Source organism: Carassius carassius, chromosome 12, assembly GCF_963082965.1.
Source record: "Carassius carassius chromosome 12, fCarCar2.1, whole genome shotgun sequence".
Taxonomy (NCBI): Eukaryota; Metazoa; Chordata; class Actinopteri; order Cypriniformes; family Cyprinidae; genus Carassius; species Carassius carassius.
The window spans coordinates 29,677,425-29,698,575 of NC_081766.1; the positions used below are offsets into that span (position 1 = coordinate 29,677,425).

At 36.5% G+C, this 21,151-nt stretch overlaps 1 protein-coding gene across 1 annotated transcript; it reads left to right on the forward strand.

The window, feature by feature from the left end:
• Positions 1–17,368: 17,368 nt before the first annotated feature.
• Positions 17,369–20,575, forward strand: LOC132154294 (agouti-signaling protein-like). The gene is made up of 3 exons (XM_059562848.1): positions 17,369–17,607; positions 19,776–19,852; positions 20,098–20,575. Exons 1-3 carry the CDS (start codon positions 17,460–17,462, stop codon positions 20,281–20,283), a joined length of 411 nt encoding a protein of 136 aa, XP_059418831.1. The 5' UTR covers positions 17,369–17,459; the 3' UTR covers positions 20,284–20,575.
• Positions 20,576–21,151: the final 576 nt, after the last annotated feature.

A 21,151-nucleotide genomic window follows, 5' to 3' on the forward strand; every position in this document is an offset into this window, starting at 1 on the left:
CTTCTCCCTGCACAGACAGATACTAACACACATACACAGAGAACTTATCTAAAATTCAAGGCTTTCAAGCACTGGCGAGTGTCTTATCATTACGGTTGGATACACACACATAATATGTGGACATTAATCTTGAGGACAAGAAATACAGGGTAGAACAGGATTCTTTAATATCTCATAAGCGCACATAAGGTTACACATTTCACTCTTGCCAAAACTTGATTAATAGTCAAACAAGAAATCATGTAATAATATAATTAATATCAGTATGAAGGATATGGCAACTCGGCATCCACTCCTTCAGACTGATTTAGGAAACCACAAAACAAGACATTTTCTTTTTTCTTTTTTGCAAATGATCTGTGAGCAAATCCTAAGAGATTAATATTTAATTCTTTCGCCCCTTTTTTTTAAACACAGAGCATGAAATAAAACTTCCCATTACCCTTGAACATTCTGAGGCTTCCTTGAACAGCTCTTCTCAAATTGGCAGAAGTTGCTTTGAGAGACTACCAGAAGTGTATACAAGAAAACATCTGTAAGTAGTTTTCTTGTAAACTTTATGCTCTTTGTAAACACTGAAGCCACTCAGTATTGATTATGAATCATCTCATGAATCAATTCTATGAATCATGTTTTTAATTATACACTTCAGAGTTGATTAGTGTCTATGTCCTGGATGTGTTTGATCGGTCTTGTGTCTTGCTTTTTCCTTTGATACAGTGTCATTGTATCAAAAAAGAGGCGATTCAGGGCTTGCTGTCATTGGTCATAAAATCAGTTATCAAGCTGTTCAAGATGTGCAGATAAACATATTTTCATAAGTCCTGAGAGCGCCTCAGATATATCAGTCTACAAATAGATTACTGTCATGCCTGTAATTTTTTGGGGAAAGCATTTCAACATTGAAAAAAAAAATAACATTTCAGCTCAACAAATAAACAGAGTAATTATGTGCTATAAAAGCAATTGCTTTTGTGGCAGGACTGTTTCATATTATGTAAACTAATGCAACAATAAATGTAACAAAAACCCTGAGCACTCTTGTTTTTAATATGTAATGAACAAAAGCAAAAATTCAGGCTTGTCTTGCAACAGATCAAGACATATGCTATTTCCATATAAATATTTTTTCTTCACATTTCTATGTTTTCTATTATCATTTTTTTCAGCTTTTATTTAACCTATGACCTCCTAGTTTGCAATGTGTGATATTTAGCATTAGTCCAACTTCTAAGCTTTTATCAGTGTGAAAAGGCTAGTTGCTTAGTAACTAAATAAGGAGAACAATAACAATGTGTAAAAATGCTCCTCTAAAGCCAAGAAACTAACCTTGTTGTGGACCATTTGCTCTTTCCTGGGGCTCAATATGGGCAAACAAAATGCAAAGCTAAATTCTAACCCCAAGACAATTACTTTCCAGACCATCATAAGCAAGACACCTAATCTGTCCATGCATGATCTAAATTATGGTATGAATCAAAACAGACCAAACCAAAACAAATGGTGGCTTGAGCAGTGTGAAGAATTGGAGGATGTCTCCATTCACATTACACACCTGTCAAGTCAGACTGAATGTTTGGACAAAACATTCACAAGTCTGCTTCAACTGGAGGCATAAGCACAAGTGTGAAGAAGAAATATGTTCCCATGAATTCATAGTTTGACTTGAAAGTAATCCCATGCCAAATGTAAAACACATTCTAGGCGACGCTTTACAGCCTCACTGTGGACCTCTATTAATTACAGAATAAAACAAAACAAAAGACTAGCGGCTCCAGTCATCTGTTTAACCTTAAGCGTTAGCTGTCACCAAACACCTCATGCTGAGTGTGAGTGTGTGTATGTGTTTGTCAGATAGTGTATGTTGATAGTGTGTGAAGGCATGGAATGTAACACATGTAGTATGAGTCGGTAATGATTTAATATCTGCTGATGCCTAAGAGAGGAGAATGTGTTTTATTAGGGTGTATGTGTGCTGAAAAAGAACTACTTCAAGATCTCAGGGTCAGCTGAAAGGCCTGACAATTAGCCTCACGTGATGAATGTGAGTGAATCATTTGTTCCTGGCCTCGAGCTAAACACAAATTACAGAGCAGCAAGATGTGTTGCACTAGAGCTGATTTATTTTAATCAGTCTAAATATCCTTAAAACAAGTAACATTCATTTTGCACTGAGGAGCCAAAACCTTTTATGAGGACATGGGTTATGTCCTCATAAGCAGTGTTGGGAGTAACGGCGTTTAAGTATAACGGAGTTACTAACGGAGTTAAATTTTCAGTAACGGAGTAATCTAATTAATTACTTTTCCCGTCATTGCAACGCCGTTATCATTGCTGAGAATGTAAAGTGTCTTGTTACTACAGTTTGGTTGAATAAAGCGCGAGGTGTCATGCTTTGGCTAGTGGCTCCACATCAGCTGCCTGACACCGTTGCAAATCCGATGATGATTGGCTGGGTGGGCGGTGCTCTGCTCACGCTGTCTCACTGCACGCTTTGACAACCACTAAACACAAGACGGCATCAGCGATAATGGTGTTCTCGAACTGGAAGTACCGGGAATTAAAGGCAAGAATGTTTCTGTAACATGCAAGGTATGCCCATGAAAAAAGACTTTATCCACGTCTGCCTCAAGCAACTCAAATCTTATGAACCACCTCACATCAACACATGCTAACATGTTACTGTACTGAATATTTAATGATGTGTTCACACCAGATGCGACTTGCGCGAATAAATCTAGTTTTAAAAGTATTTCATGTGAGAATGTAGTTGTTTTAAACTCATATATGCGGTTTATTAAGAATGTGTTTCGCAAATTTTCGGAGGTTGTCTATTCGTGTCTTTGCATTGACTTAACATTGAAATTTCTCGAGCCAGATGCTCTATTCGTGTCTGGTGTGAACGCACCATAAGAGTCAAGTCAAGTCAAGTCACCTTTATTTATATAGCGCTTTAAACAAAATACATTGCGTCAAAGCAACTGAACAACATTCATTAGGAAAACAGTGTGTCAATAATGCAAAATGACAGTTAAAGGCAGTTCATCATTGAATTCAGTGATGTCATCTCTGTTCAGTTAAATAGTGTCTGTGCATTTATTTGCAATCAAGTCAACGATATCGCTGTAGAAGAAGTGACCCCAACTTAGCAAGCCAGAGGTGACAGCGGCAAGGAACCGAATCTCCATCGGTGACAGTATGGAGAAAAAAACCTTGGGAGAAACCAGGCCAGTTCTCCTCTGACCAGACGAAACCAGTAGTTCAATTCCAGGCTGCAGCAAAGTCAGATTGTGCAGAAGAATCATCTGTTTCCTGTGGTCTTGTCCTGGTGCTCCTCTGAGACAAGGTCTTTACAGGGGATCTGTATCTGGGGCTCTAGTTGTCCTGGTCTCCGCTGTCTTTCAGGGCAGTAGAGGTCCTTTTTAGGTGCTGATCCACCATCTGGTCTGGATACGTACTGGATCCGGGTGACTGCAGTGACCCTCTGATCTAGATACAGACTGGATCTGGTGGCTACGGTGACCTCGGAATAAGAGAGAAACAGACAAATATTAGCGTAAATGCCATTCTTCTAATGATGTAGCAAGTACATAGGGTGTTATGTGAAGTGTTCCCGGTTCCGGTTTACCTAATTAATGCAGCCTAAAAATCCTTTAATGGATTTGGATATTAAAAGCATATTAGTATGTTATGTGTAAGCCAGGTTAAAGAGATGGGTCTTTAATCTAGATTTGAACTGCAAGAGTGTGTCTGCCTCCCGAACAATGTTAGGTATCTTATTCCAGAGTTTAGGCGCCAAATAGGAAAAAGGATCTGTCGCCTGCAGTTGATTTTGATATTCTAGGTATTATCAAATTGCCTGAGTTTTGAGAACGTAGCGGACGTAGAGGATTAAAATGTAAAAGGAGCACATTCAAATACTGAGGTGCTAAACCATTCAGGGCTTTATAAGTAATAAGCAATATTTTAAAATCTATACGATGTTTGATAGGGAGCCAGTGCAGTATTGACAGGACCGGGCTAATATGGTCATATTTCCTGGTTCTAGTAAGAACTCTTGCTGCTGCATTTTGGACTAGCTGTAGTTTGTTTACTAAGCGTGCAGAACAACCACCCAATAAAGCATTACAATAATCTAACCTTGAGGTCATAAATGCATGGATTAACATTTCTGCATTTGACATTGAGAGCATAGGCCGTAATTTAGATATATTTTTGAGATGGAAAAATGCAGTTTTACAAATGCTAGAAACGTGGCTTTCTGAGGAAAGATTGCGATCAAATAGCACACCTAGGTTCCTAACTGATGACGAAGAATTGACAGAGCAACCATCAAGTCTTAGACAGTGTTCTAGGTTATTACAAGCAGAGTTTTTAGGTCCTATAATTAACACCTCTGTTTTATCAGAATTTAGCAGTAAGAAATTACTCGTCATCAAGTTTTTTATATCGACTATGCATTCCATTAGTTTTTCAAATTGGTGTGTTTCACCGGGCCGTGAAGAAATATAGAGCTGAGTATCATCAGCATAACAGTGAAAGCTAACACCATGTTTCCTGATGATATTTTCCAAGGGTAACATATAAAGCGTGAAGAGTAGCAGCCCTAGTACTGAGCCTTGAGGTACTCCATACTGCACTTGTGATCGATATGATACATCTTCATTCACTGCTAGGAACTGATGGCGGTCATATAAGTACGATTTAAACCATGCTAATGCACTTCCATTAATGCCAAGAAAGTGTTCAAGTCTATGCAAAAGAATGTTGTGGTCAATTGTGTCAAACGCAGCACTAAGATCCAATAAAACTAATAGAGAAATACACCCACGATCAGATGATAAGAGCAGATCATTTGTATATTATACAAGTATATTAAATATTAAAGTATATTATATATTAAAGATGTTATATGACATAATAGCATTATGGAACATAAAAATTAACGTCACAGTTACTTTGCTGAGTAACTAATTACTTTTACAATGTGTTAACTGAGTTACTAACTAACAGAATATAAATAAAAAGCAACATCACAATCACAGTCATGCTGTAGATCTGAATTTCAGGAACTGACAACAATTTCAAAGCAAATTCATTTTTGCTTTTCAAGTAAACTAATCTTGTTTTAAAGATATTTAGAAATTTTACTGGGAAAAAAATGTTAATAAGGAAATATTTGTTTTTGTTGAGATACTGTGAAAATAGTTTTTCAAGGATGTTTTTGTAATTATTGGAGCAGCAGTAGGCCAAATATTTGTGCTCTGAGCTTTGTATTGTCTCAATACAGCTCTAATTCTATATTTCCTTTCTGAACGAGACCAGTGTGCTGTAACATTGAAGGAGTGCTGTTATGCTGCTGGGCTCAAATATTCATAATCTTGAAATCTTTATAAAAACAAACAATAATTTTAAGAAACATTTTCTCCAACAGCGTTTCCTCTGTCGAGCGTAAAAAGGTTAAGATGGAGTTGGAAGCCCACATAGTTTTTGTTCTTTATTGAATTAGGTTGCGCTTGGCCATCTCCAGCCTAGAAATTAAAATAAGACTTGTATCATTTTCTGTTGATGTCTATCCAGAGCAGCCCTAATCTAATTTGTTTAATAGATTCTGATCTGCATGATTTCTAATGTATATGAGTTGGATTATAAAATTTATGTATTATGTATTTATGTACTCTATGGTGGTTGTTTGTAATAGTTATGGAATTAAGGCTGTCGTATGAATGCTTATGCTGTCACATTTTAATTTATTTACACATTGTCGATTACTCATAACTCATGTTATTTCAAAGAAATTTCACATGAGCTGAGAACTCTCACAAACCAAGCTATCGAGTTCTTACACAAAGAAAATATGTATGAATGATCAACATATTAAATTATACAGTATAATGGTATATTAGAAAATATACAGAATAATATATTGTGTAATAATGTATTACAATATATTGAATAATACATAAGAAATTGCTACTTTCATATAATGAAAAATATGACAATATATTTACTCTTATATTTAATTTTATTTTCAGTAATACACTTTATAATATATACAGTAGATACACATGCGATATGACATGCTACTGCATGTTTATAAATATATTAAATATATATTTACTCATGCAGTACATACACACATATAATATGGAAATATATATTTCTTATGTTTAACAATTATTTACAATATATGTTTCATATTTTAAAATACAGCTAGTTTACAACAGCGCATGCACACCTGCTCATACTAAAGCACTTAGTGAACAGACTATCACTATACTAAAAAAATCTGTATATGGAGCTGGTTATGTGATGTAGACATGAAAATGTATTAGTTTAGATTTAGAGATCACACACTATTTATTTGTTGGGTATTGATATATGCCTGACTTCACCTTGTCTGTCCAACAAAGATGTTTACTGCTAGCTGCTCTCACAGCAGCAAAAAAAGAAAACAAATTGCTAGTCAACTGCTGGAATCCTCCTCACACAATGGACAGACGAACATGGACTGTGTATCTGTTGGATATTATTTAGATGGAACTCTCTACTTCTCATATACATGGATCTAATGTGAAAACTGTACATTTATGGCATTCTGCTTTTAATGTAGTGTATTCATTTTTAAAGTGGTCACATGATGCAAATATTTTTTTCCTTTCTCTTTGGCGTGTTACAAGCTCTAGGTCACAAAGACTAAAGTCTCAAATCCAAAGAGATATTCTTTATAAAGTTAGGACAGTCAGGTGCTTCTGACTCACAGCCTGTAAGTAAGTTTTCATATTTAAAAACTGACGATTCAAACGCGAGTTTTGAGCAGTGTAGAGTAGAGCTTGTTGGTTGTCATTTCTCAGATCACAAATGCAGACATGGTTTTATGTTTACGTAACGCAATATGCAATGCAACGCGTAAAAATACATTATAAGTCATTATAATCAGTAAATTTGTCCCCACTGGATGCAGCAAATGCCTATTTTATAATGGGTTTTACTGGTTTTGTCTCGTCGTGCCGGGACACGGCATCACAGTATGGCAAGGGGCCTAGCATTTCTGTCACATGCTTGAGGTATTCGACCAATCATAACGCACTGGATAGCTGGCCAATCAGAGTACACCTCACTTTTCAGAATGATGAGCTTTGTGAAAATCAATGCATTTCAGAAAGGCAGGGCATAGAGGAGAAACAATAAAGCACAGTATGTGGAAAATAATGTGTTTTTAACACATTGCATTACGCCAAATACACAAAATAATGTTCTTTCATAAATAATGATCTACATTGTATTTACATTTTTTGAGTGTACCGGGGTGGGATGGGATAAATAAATAAATAAATAAATAAATAAGAAAGAAAATAAATCACACACCATGGTAAAAGTGTTTTGAGGTCAGAAAGAACTGCACAAAAATAAGTCTTTAATAATCAATAATCTGCCTCATAATCATTATTTGTGTGAAAAGGAATAAAAGTCTTTGGTGTTTTAGGCCACTAGAGTTTGTTTCAGCTGGAAACTGCAGTGAATTGAATGTAGATCTTAATCAGATTGGATGACATACTGAATTTAACACAGAGATGAATACGAGGCAGTCAGGGGTAAGTTTACAGTCTTTACAATGATGTGCACTGTATATAGTAAAGGTCCTAAATCATATAATATTCACAATTCAAAACTTTCAAAACAGTTTTAAAAGTTTAGTCTACTGTAGGTTTTTCATAAAGACTTTTGTCAGCTGAACAATCAGTATGTTGTTAAACCCACTGAATGCACTGTACTTCTGACCATCGCAGTCTCGTTTTCATTCCTGTCAGAAATTAAATATGCCACTACCTGACTAAGAACATGTGGGTAGAGGCTTTCTATATTTATATATTTTTTTAAATATCCCAAAAATTGTAAAATCAAAAGCTACAGTACACTGATGAACAAAAATATTAACACTTGTATAATAAACGCGTGTAATAAGAGATGTTCATAAGTAAAAGTTCTTGCACTGAACACATATCTGTAACATAAGGTAGCCATTAAAGGCTTGTCAGCTCATACTTGGTCTGTGGTACAACACAGATCTCAAAGATGCTGATCAGATGGAACAACTGAGGCAGGATACCATCAGTGGCCTAAAGCAGTATAGGCCTGTATGGAAAAGGAGCCCTTTCTCAAGGCTGGTGGAGGAATACAGATGCACTAAAGCAAGGCTTGAAATGACCCTCAAAGAATACCGGGATCCCTTTGTCAGAGGGGCTGCTCCCGCCTTAGCCACAGGGAGGAAGTGGAGACCAGGGGTAGCTGTGGCACAGGCAAAATCTGCTCTGAGACACGGGGACATAGTGGACCAAGTCCAACAAGGCAGAGGGGGCCAAGGTTGCAAGACAGTGCCTGGTGGTTGAGGAGGTGCAACACCAAGAGGAAGCGGATAAGTGTGCCAGAGTGGTGTCCCAAGCCAAGCAAGGCTGCTGGATGAGATGGTAAGGTGTGGAGAGGAGGAAGATCACTTGGAGCGAGCTGTGGAACATGGAGTCCAATATTCTGAGCTTTACCATCAGAGCCACATATGATGTCCTGCCCTCACCAACCAACCTACATCTTTGGTTTGGAGAGGATCCAACCTGCCTCCAGTGTCCTGCCCCAGCAACCCTGAAACACATCCTGGTGGGCTGCAAAACAAGCCTTACGTAAGGCAGCTACACCTTGCACCACAACCAAGTGCTGAAGTGCCTGGCTGGTTCACTGGAGAATAAGAGGATAACCATCAACATCTTGCCCCTGGAAGCCCAGACTACCTTTTAGCAACCAATATCCTTCATCATGGAAGGGGAGAAATGGTTGACCAATCGTTCAGCGCCAGACTCATGCCCACTGAACACAGTGCGGGACTGGGTAATGCTGGTAGACTTAAGTCAGAGACTCACTTTCGCACCCGAAATCGCAGCGACCAACCTGCACCCAGACCTGGTCCTTTGGTCCAAAGCCTGTCGACATGTCTACATAATGGTACTGACAGTCCCATGGGAGGAAGCCATCGATGAGGCATTTGAAAGAAAAAGGTTGTGATATGCAGATTTGGCTGCTGAAGTAGAGGACCAGGGTTGGAAGGTAAACGTGTGTCCAGTAGAAGTGGGCTGCAGGGGCTTTGTAGCTAGTTCCATCAAAAGGTTACTAAAGGAGGACAGACTCAGCGGAAGACCATCAAAGACCTTGTATGGGCTGCCAAATGACCTTATGGAGCCTCCGGTGTGACACATACCTAGGTCTGATCAGCCTGTGGTGGGCCAGCCTCGGGTGAGGGTGTATTGTGTTAAAAGGCCGAAACACCCAATGAGGCTGGAGTGCACAACTGATGATGTGTCGTAGTGGAGGCACCAGGCGATTATCCTCCCAATTCAACCCCACCCAAGAGGACATCTCCAACAACAGTGCCTGCTAATTATCAAGAGATTTTAACATCTAGTCTTAGGAAGCATACTTGAAAAAGTATAAAAGAAATATAAAAGTTTGGATGACCAATAATTTTCTCATTTTCTCAAAACATATATTACTTATTGGACAAAAAAGCAATACACAGAATCTTTTGAATTACAATTTGGATGAATGTTCTGTCACTTCCTCAGAAATCTGGCTGTTATATTAGACAGCAACTTGTCTTTTGAAAATCATATTTCCGATTGTTAAAAAAATAGCTATTCTTCCATCTTAGAAACATTGCCAATCTACGAAACATGTTACCTGTTTTTATGATGCAGAAAAGCTAGTTCATGCATTTATGACCTCTAGACTAGACTATTGTAATGCACTTCTAGGTGGTTGTCTTCAATAAACAACTACACTTAGTCCAAAATGCAGCAGCTAGAGTCCTTACCAGGTCAAGAAAATATGATCATATTACACCAATTTTACAGTCTCTGTACTGGCTACCTATTAGGTTCCATATCAGTTACAAATTATTATTACTTATCTACAAGGGCCTTAATGGTTTAGCTCCCGTGTACCTAACTAATGGTCACAAAAATCTGGACTTTTGGCAGTACCTGGGATAACAAAGTCCACTAAAAGAGGTAGAGCTTTTTCGCATTTGACTCCCAAACAAATCATTCTTGCTTTGTTAGAACAGCAGCTATGCTAATTATGTCTCTATTGTTTCTCTGTTTCTGCCACAGGATTGACATCCCATTATAACTAGGAATTACACAAGCTTCAGTCTGGATCCAGCCCTTACAAAGACCTGAGATGACCAAACACCTGAAAAGAGATGATATAAGCCCTTGGAGGACCTCAGATGATGCCAACCCTAAAACAATGTACACTCATTTAGGCATCTAGATGTGGTGAAGATGACTTGCTGAGGTTTAAACCGAGCATCAGAATGAGGAAGAAAGAGGATTTAAGTGATTTTGAACGTGGAATGGTTCTTGGTGCCAGACGGGCTGGTCTGAGTATTTCAAAAACTGCTTATCTACTGGGATTTTCACATATAACCATCTCTAGGATAATGAGATAATGGTCAGAAAAAGAGAAAATATCCAGTGAACGGCAGCTGTGTGGACGAAAATGCCTTGTTGATGTCAGAGGTCAGAGGAGAATGGGCGGACTGGTTAGAGATGATAGAAAGGCAAGAGTAACTCGAATAACCACTCTTTACAACCAAGGTATGCAGAATACCATCTCGGAACACACAACACTTTGAACCCTGAAGCAGATGGATTACAGTAGCAGAACACCAAACCGGGTGCCACTCCTGTCAGCTAAGATCAGGAACCGGAGGCTACAATCGCACAGGCTCACCAAAATTGGACAATAGAAGATTGGAGAAACATTACCTGTTCTGATGAGTCTTGATTTCTGCTGCAACATTCAGATGGCTGGGTCAGAATTTGGCATAAAGAACATGAAAGCATGGATCCATCCTGCCTTGCCTCAATGGTTCAGGCTGGTGGTGGTGGTGTAATGGTGTGGGGGATGTTTTCTTGGCACACTTTGGGCCCCTTAGTACCAAGTGAGCATTGTTTAAACGCCACAGCCTACCTGAGTATTGTTGCTGACCATGTCCATTCCTTTATGACTACAGTGTCCCCATCTTCTGATAGCTACTTCCAGCAGGATAATGCACCATGTCACAAAGCTCAGATCATCTCAGACTGGTTTCTTGAACATGACAATGAGTTCACTTTCCTCAAATGGCCTCCACAGTCACCAGATTTTAATCTAATAGAGCAGCTTTGGGATGAGGTGGAACGGGAGCTTCGCAACATGGATGTGCAGCCAACAAATCTGCAGCAACTGCGTGATGCTATCATGTCAATATGGACCAAAATCTCTGAGGAATGTTTCCAATACCTTGTTGAATCTATGCCACAAAGAATTAAGGCAGTTCTGAAGGCAAACGAGGGTCCAATCCGGTACTAGCAAGGTGTACATAATAAAGTGGCCATTTTGCTACAAGTTTGATTGCAACATATAATAATTGTTGTTAATAGTGTTCATTGTCTGTTTGATTCCCGTACAAAAAAGAAATGTGTTCAAGTATGCTATTAGTATAGTTCTTTTAAGCTAAAATAGGAAAGTATACTTTTAGTTTACTTTTTATGTTCTTCTCAGAAATGGGCAGAATGTACTCAGAAATACATTAAGTATGACATTTAAGTATACTTATACTTACAAAAAGTCTAAATATAGTTGAACTATACTTGTGTTCCTAGAATCCATGTTTTCATTGTTATATGGCAGAGGGCGCTAGTACACATTGTCTGTACAGAATTTCCAAGAAAACACAAGTGAAGAAGAAAAAGAAACAACAACAGATAAACACATGTAACATGATCATCTGACATGAAACAGCATCAAAACTGTAACGTTATGGAATAAAATGTCAACAAGATGAAGAACTAATAATTACAGTCAAACTTTGGGGTGTTGATAAACTCCATCTATGTTTTAATTATCATTCTGAATCCAATTTAAGTCTTGTTTCAGCTTTTTTGTTCAAAATGTTGTTTCTTTATGTAAAAAAAAAATTAATAAAGAAAGAAAGAATGCATGAAGCTAGAATAAAATGTTTTTTGTTTACAAGCAGATACCCTGTTCTTTCTTTGGATGTTTTGTATGTTCAGATATTCATATAACAAAATATATACAAATTAAAACCTAAATAGGGACATAGTAGTATACTTAAAGTATGATGTAAAGTTCACTTAAAGAAAACGAATGAGTATACTTGCTGTATAAAACTACAAAACTAGCAGTTTACTGAGAATATACTTCAAAGTGAATAAAGTATTTAATTAGTAAACTATCAGTATACCTATAAGTTCACTTTTAGTATAATTGCAGTACAAACTACAAACATAGAGGTAAACTAGTTGTGTACTCAAAGTTTGCTACTGTTATACTTAAAGTATACTTAAACGTATACTTTAATATACTACAACCCGAATTCCGGAAAAGTTGGGACGTTTTTTAAATTTTAATAAAATGAAAACTAAAGGAATTTCAAATCACATGAGCCAATATTTTATTCACAATAGAACATAGACAATGTAGCAAATGTTTAAACTGAGAAATTTTACACTTTTATCCACTTAATTAGCTCATTTAAAATTTAATGCCTGCTACAGGTCTCAAAAAAGTTGGCACGGGGGCAACAAATGGCTAAAAAAGCAAGCAGTTTTGAAAAGATTCAGCTGGGAGAACATCTAGTGATTAATTAAGTTAATTGATATCAGGTCTGTAACATGATTAGCTATAAAAGCTTTGTCTTAGAGAAGCAGAGTCTCTCAGAAGTAAAGATGGGCAGAGGCTCTCCAATCTGTGAAAGACTGCGTAAAAAAATTGTGGAAAACTTTAAAAACAATGTTCCTCAACGTCAAATTGCAAAGGCTTTGCAAATCTCATCATAACATCATCAAAAGATTCAGAGAAACTGGAGAAATCTCTGTGCGTAAGGGACAAGGCCGGAGACCTTTATTGGATGCCCGTGGTCTTCGGGCTCTCAGACGACACTGCATCACTCATCGGCATGATTGTGTCAATGACATTACTAAATGGGCCCAGGAATACTTTCAGAAACCACTGTCGGTAAACACAATCCGCCGTGCCATCAGCAGATGCCAACTAAAGCTCTATCATGCAAAAAGGAAGCCATATGTGAACATGGTCCAGAAGCGCCGTCGTGTCCTGTGGGCCAAGGCTCATTTAAAATGGACTATTTCAAAGTGGAATAGTGTTTTATGGTCAGACGAGTCCAAATTTGACATTCTTGTTGGAAATCACGGACGCCGTGTCCTCCGGGCTAAAGAGGAGGGAGACCTTCCAGCATGTTATCAGCGTTCAGTTCAACTGTCCAGCATCTCTGATGGTATGGGGGTGCATAAGTGCATACGGTATGGGCAGCTTGCATGTTTTGGAAGGCTCTGTGAATGCTGAAAGGTATATAAAGGTTTTAGAGCAACATATGCTTCCCTCCAAACAACGTCTATTTCAGGGAAGTCCTTGTTTATTTCAGCAGGACAATGCAAAACCACATACTGCAGCTATAACAACAGCATGGCTTCGTTGTAGAAGAGTCCGGGTGCTAACCTGGCCTGCCTGCAGTCCAGATCTTTCACCTATAGAGAACATTTGGCGCATCATTAAACGAAAAATACGTCAAAGACGACCACGAACTCTTCAGCAGCTGGAAATCTATATAAGGCAAGAATGGGACCAAATTCCAACAGCAAAACTCCAGCAACTCATAGCCTCAATGCCCAGACGTCTTCAAACTGTTTTGAAAAGAAAAGGAGATGCTACACCATGGTAAACATGCCCCGTCCCAACTATTTTGAGACCTGTAGCAGAAATCAAAATTGAAATGAGCTCATTTTGTGCATAAAATTGTAAACTTTCTTAGTTTAAACATTTGCTATGTTATCTATGTTCTATTGTGAATAAAATATTGGCTCATGTGATTTGAAAGTCTTTTAGTTTTCATTTTATTAAAATTTAAAAAACGTCCCAACTTTTCCGGAATTCGGGTTGTAGAAAGTGGGCCAATTTAGTGCAAAGGAGTAGTGAAACAGTACAAGTATACTACTAGAACACCCTACTAGATATTTGTATACTTGCTACATAAAGTATACTTAAAAATATACTTGAACTTTACTTATGTATACTTAATTTCTCCATTCTGTCACCGATGGAGATTCGGTTCCTTGCCGCTGTCGCCTCTGGCTTGCTTAGTTGGGGTCACTTCATCTACAGCGATATCGTTGACTTGATTGAAAATAAATGCACAGACACTATTTAAACTGAACTGAGATGACATCACTGAATTCAATGATGAACTGCCTTTAACTGTCATTTTGCATTATTGACACTGTTTTCCTAATGAATGTTGTTCAGTTGCTTTGACGCAATGTATTTTGTTTAAAGCGCTATAAAAATAAAGGTGACTTGACTTGACTTAATAAAATAAACTTAAAGTATACTAATTTTTGGTAAGTGTTAACTTAATTTTACCATACTTTTATATACATCAATTTGACATAGTCACCACTGGCAAGCTGCTATTAAATATATTGTAGAAACTTAATTTCCTGTAAAGCTGCTTTGCAATGATTTGTATCGTGAAAGCGCTATACAAATAAACTTGAATTGAATTACACTCAAATGAACTCCAATTATATCCCAAACCATTATTTTGCAGCTATGCTTTATGACATATAAAATGCATTACCTTGCCTTCATGATAACTGCATTTTAACCTTATGTCACCAAGTTTATGGTGTATGCATAAAATAAGGAAGGTTGGTCACAGTGCTCATCTCAATTTCTGATTGATTACTCTGAAGATTTTATGTGTACCCTGCAATAACCTCAAGTATGTTCATGAGTATATATTATCAAACACCTAAATCTATATCCTGGATATCTTAGTCTTGTAGGATGCTTTACAATCAAAGACAATTTTGTCCATTATGGTCTTTATAACATTTCATTATGTTCTCACTACCATCATTATCAATATTTACTGAGATAAACTGTTGTTATTCAGTGTTTGTTATTCGTAAATACTGTAGATGTAAACATGGAAATGTGACTTTTTACACATTCTTCTTCTTTTTTTTTTCATCCAGGAAACTGAAAATAATAAATTTACTCAACAACAGTAATTGTTGTTTCAGATGCTGTGACGGATTTCTTTATTAGCAAAATAAGACAATCATCATTGCATTAACAAACAAATTTAGGTTGGCTGAACACAGTACTGTTTCCTAGAAGAACTATAAAAGAAATGTTGAGACAACTCTAAAGTCTTACTGCATCAATACAATACAATACATCTTTATTGTCAACCATGGTTGAAATTTGTCCAAAAACCAAACACACATACAGACACATACTACAAAACACATAAATATACACACCAATATATTGAATCACATAGCTTCTTGATGAATAAATCAGATCGCAGAAAGTACAAAAGATCTTTTATAAATATGTGTCTTTTCTTTGGGCATTAAAAATCGCCTCCCAAAGGGCAATAAAACAAACTGATCACACAGAGGATAAGTTGAGTCATCAAGTTGCCTTGTTTTTTGTATGTTTTCTCAACAGTTTATGGGGTCTGAGACCATATTTTGAAGGTCTTGATCTTGTCTTGGTCTCGACCGCATTTGTACTCTGTCTTTTCTCAGTCTCAGACTAAGAGGACTCAGGGTTTTATTTCAAGACAGGTCAACCACAACTGCAGGAATATCACTAAATTGCCAATGCATTATCTGATTTATTTGTTAACATCATTACTGTGATTGGATGTGAAACGTCCTGCTTCAAATGCAACCAATAACTTGTTTCTAATTTGAATGATTTTTGAGACTTTTTTTATGCCGGATCCGAATGTATATTTATTGTCAAAAAAAATTATGTTTATTGCCACCCCCCTCCTGTGAATTATTGCGATGTGGTACATAAGGTCAAAATTAATAGTTCCTAGCACTTGCTAAGTAAACATTTCTCAGAATTTGGCAAACCTTTTATGTAAATCACTTTCTGATAACTCACTGTCATAGTATTGAAATATCATATTATGAATTTAGTGCACAGTACTCATAATTCTAAACAGGTTGTAATAAAAATGTGGGAACAAAGATGTATTTGGCATTAAATTAGATTTATCAGGTGCTGTTATATAATACTGCCGTTATAAATGGGATTGCTTGGGCTCAGCTGCAACTGGTACTGGCTACAAAATGTGCTGCAGCTGTATCTACAACCAAAATGTTTACAGTAAACGTACAGTAGCCACAGACACATATTAACTGATGCTATGAAAGAGCAATATATGTAGCAATATTATTTTCCTTTGTGTAAGAAAATAAAATGCATTTTTGAATGTATAAATAGTTATCCACCCTGACGCAACTACAGCTACTCCTTATGCAACAAGTTATCTTCTCATAGGTCTCTATATCTATGATCTAATTCATGACAGAATTCCAAAATATAACACCAGACACTTTTATGAATTAATTCAAGTATTATAAATAAACAAAAGTGTGGAAACTGTGAATCCACCTGTTAAACTCCTATCAAAGGCACAACAGAACTGAACTTTTGGCATTTTGTGTTTTTGGTGCATCATGCCGATGGCAGCGTCATGCTTCAAGGATGCTTTAACAGCAGGGACCTGAAAACTCATGAAGGGCAAGACAAAAGAGCAGAGCTACACAAAAATGCTGGAGGACAACATGCTGCGATCCGTATGAGCCCTTGGAGCTTCCAGGAAAGATACCCAAACAGACAGCAGTTTTAAGGTTTCAGATGTTTAGTGTCCCGGCGTAGCCTTGTCAAACCCAGAGTCCAGTCCAATTGCGCATCTGTAAAATGGCTCCACTGAGACTGATGGAACTGGAGAGCTAACAACTTCAATGTCAAAACATCTTACAACAAACTTCGGGTAATCAAGTTTACGATCAAGTACTTAGATATAGGCCTGGTTTCACAGACAGGGTTTAAAGTTAAGCCAGGATTAGGCCAAAGTTCAATTAGGACATAAGTATCTTTTGGGGAAAAAAAACAAAACAATACAATTCTGCTGTGCACCTAGAGAAAAATCAATAGAACTACTAACATATTTAAAGATATGTCAGTGCAAGTTTCTTACAGTTAAACCAAAACAGACATGCATTTTAGTCTGGGACTAGGCTTAAACCATATCATTTTTAATGTATTGCTGTGATATTTGTTGAGTTTTGTCTTAATGATTGACAAGAGCAACACATCTGCGATAGATGAGTGAAATGCCCAGCCAGACTTTGGCAGGGTGTTGAATGAGGAGTGCTCGTACCCGAGTGGGCGTGGGTGAGTTTGGGCTTTATAAACGCTGCGAATGGGCTTCAGCACGGACCTCACTTGTTGAGTGATCTCTAGGAGGACAGTCTAACGCGAACCTGACACACCTAAACACTCCATTCGATCGGCAAATGACGCCGGCAGTGATGAAAGGATTTGCGCTCTTCATCTGCGTCTTCTGCACAGTTGTTCAGTCCATCACGTGCGAGGCGAACAGGAGAGACGCGCGCAAGAAGCACGAAAACGACGCGGCGCACCACAGCTCTGCCATAACAACAGGTAACATATTTGAATCTAAATGAATATCAATATAGAAATTTAAGCAGCAGTAAATAGCACTGTGTATAATATATATATATATATATATATATATATATATATATATATATATATATATATATATATATATATATATATATATATATATATATATATATATAGTTGCATGTATCCAAATTGCCTACATTATTATATTATAAAAATAATGATGGTATTTTTTTCTGATTTTATTAAATTATAAAAATAGACATGTTTCAGTTAAAACTAATACAATTATAAGAATTTAACCAGCAACCTAAACGAACATTTCATATTCAGTTTACGATAATGATAGTTACTGTATATAATGTAGGCCTATGTGTGTGTGTGTGTGTGTGTGTGTGTGTGTGTGTGTGCGTGTTTAAAATTATTGTACTGAGTTAAAATTATTTTCATTAATTATACAATAGGTATATTTGAATTAAAACAAATAAACATTTAGTAATTTATCCAGCAGTCTATAATTAATATTTTGTATACTTTTTACTCTGATACTGTTATTTTACTGTTACATAATATAATGTATGTGATTGTCTGTATCCACATATTACATTATTATACAAAGTAATTAAATTTGAATTAAAATGACTTTAAATATATATTAATTTTTCCAGCAGCCTAAAAGCATTTTCAATTTAGTGTAATGATATGAGTTACTGTTTACTCATACTGTCACTGTTACTGTACATAATATCATTGTTTCATGTATCCACATAATTATTATCAAAATTAATTATATTTAATATTTGAATAAAAATTTATTAAAAAATGTATATAATATATAACCAGCAGCCTAAAACCATAATTTAATATTTAGTTTAGTATAATGATTAAGTATAATGATAAAGTTATTTTTTTTTTACTATTATTGCTATTGTAACTGTTTATAACATAAAATATATAGTTGTAAGTATCAGCACGTTATATTATGTATAAAATAATTATAGGTATTTTAATAAAAATGAATAGAAATATGTGGCCCTGGACCAAAAAAAACTGTTATGAGGGTCAATTTTTCAAAACTGAGATTTACACACCATCTGAAAGCTAAATAAATAACTTTCCATTGATGTGTGGTTTGTTAGGATATGATAATATTTTGCCAAGATACAACAATTTGAAAATCTGGAATCTGAGGGTGCAAAAAAAAACAAAAAACAAAGCCTTTAAGTTGTCCAAGTGAAGTTCTTAGCAGTGCATATTTCTAATCAAAAAATAAGTTTTTATATATTTAAAGTAGGAAATTTACTAAATATCTTTATGAAACATGATCTTTTAAAGAAAAAAGACTATTGCTACAAATAGGGTCACATGTAATGATTTAACCAGCAGCCTAATACCATAATTTAATTTTCATTTAGTGTGACAGTTACTTTTTTATAATATAACGTGTATACATATGATATATTATATTGATAATAACAGTTGATTCATTTAGAATAAGTATAGATATATTAAATATTATTTGACTTGACTATATTTGAAAATGAAATGAAGAAACATTGTACACCTGATCTGCTTAACTTGAGCTTTTTATTTGTATTATTTTTTGTATTTATATATAAATATTGCGTTTTGACTACTGTAGTTTGCAATGTTTAAATGTTTGTGTGTGTGTGTTCCCCTTGATAAAACACCTGTTTGGTCCTGAATACACTGATGATTTAAGATTAGTTTTTTTTTTTTATTTACCATGCGTTCTGATACCGTTTGATGTTTCACTTCTGATCACATGACGTTAGATCATTCACTCTGCCACCTGACAACGTGTTGCTTTTCACACGTACTGTAATCAGGCCAGTATGAACATGCTTTACAAACACAAAGCCTTCTTTTCTTTCCCCTTGGACTGTCAACGTCACCAATGAGGCTTAGAAGAAAACTTTGTTTTTTTTCCATTTTTCCACACAGTCTCACTATTCAGTGCCCTGCACTAAACAGCTCCAGTGAAAGGCTCATTATTTTCAGCAAACGTCTCATGTGAGCAGGCAGACGGGAAAATCTACCACCGTCTCTTTCAAGTGCCACCTGGGATTCTTCCACTTAAAGTGTGAAACGATTAAAAACAAAAACCCTATATATATGTTTACATCCCTAATGCAGTGCATATGATCTGTGTGTCCCAACAGGAGCGTGGAATCAGGAGAAACCAAAGAGGCTCTTTGCCAGGACTCGCTATCTGTCTCAGCAGAGACATCACGTGGTGGTACATTCGTTCCACACATCACACTGTGTTATTTAGGATCTCCTAAAACGTGCACCCCAATATAACAAATCCAACATTGTTCAAGTGGACTAATGCACATCTGTCCTTTTGCAAGAACAAGAATATAATATTTCTTCTTGGAAATCGAGTTAATCCTTTTTACATTAAAACCTTGAGTAAATAGAAATGCATTAGTGGTTCTTTGCTCTGTTTATTCATTTCTCATGAAAATATGTGTCCTCCAGAGACCTAAGCCCAGGCCTGAGGCGCTTTCTCCAGCCCAGACTCCAGCGCGGCGCTGCGCCGGTCTGATGGAGAGCTGCTCCTCGCTCACTCCCTGCTGTGACCCATGTGCTTCCTGCCACTGTCGGCTCTTCAACACCATCTGTCACTGCTGGAGACTCGGACACCTCTGCCCCAAGAAAACCTAATGACCCCAAACGCACATGTGCACATTGGACAGCAAATATTGTTTATCAGCCAACAAGAAAGTCATAAAAAGTCATTTATTAATTTAATCTGATAGTATCTTGTACCCAGCTTTCAATAATTTACCATACAAAACCATTTTTGGTCGTTTTTTGATGATGACACATCTGTCTAATTTGACTAACTTCAACCAAAACTAATTTGGGCCAAAAACGTGTAGAGTTCAGTTACGTCCTTTGGTGTAAAAAGAATGTGCCATAATGTTGACAACCACATAAATGACTTTGACTCGTCTCTTGTTTTCATGAAAACAAGCAGACACTGATTTTATTTTGAGGCTCTTACAGTGGAAGTGAATAATTCTTCAAGGATTTAAAAGCGGTGATATGAAGTTTCTGATTTTATAAACTCTTTTACATTATTTTATCTGTTAAAATGTCTATATTAGTGGAGCTGTGAAGCTGTTTAAATCAAGTCATAGTCATTTAAGGTTTTAGCGTTGTAAAACTAGAAGTAAAAAGAAAGAAAAGGTTAGTAAGTGAGTTTTTCAGACTGAAGTCATATAAACACACGTTGTCTATGTGCGGCTGCATTAGTGAACCAGTGAGAATTTCAATATTTACCACTTTTTGCTTTTTGGTGTGTGTGTGTGTGTGTGTGTGTGTGTGTGTGTGAATTGTAAGTGTAACCAGTCAGTGTAACCCCCCAAAAAAGGTGTTACCAGCATTCACTTTTTTTTTTTTGGATTTAGCAAATATTTGTTCAGAACATACCTCCAAATCCACCACATGAGACACATTGTTATATAACACACATGCAGCTTGTGCTTCTACACTCTCATACTGCTTTGTAGCAGGTTATGGATCATAC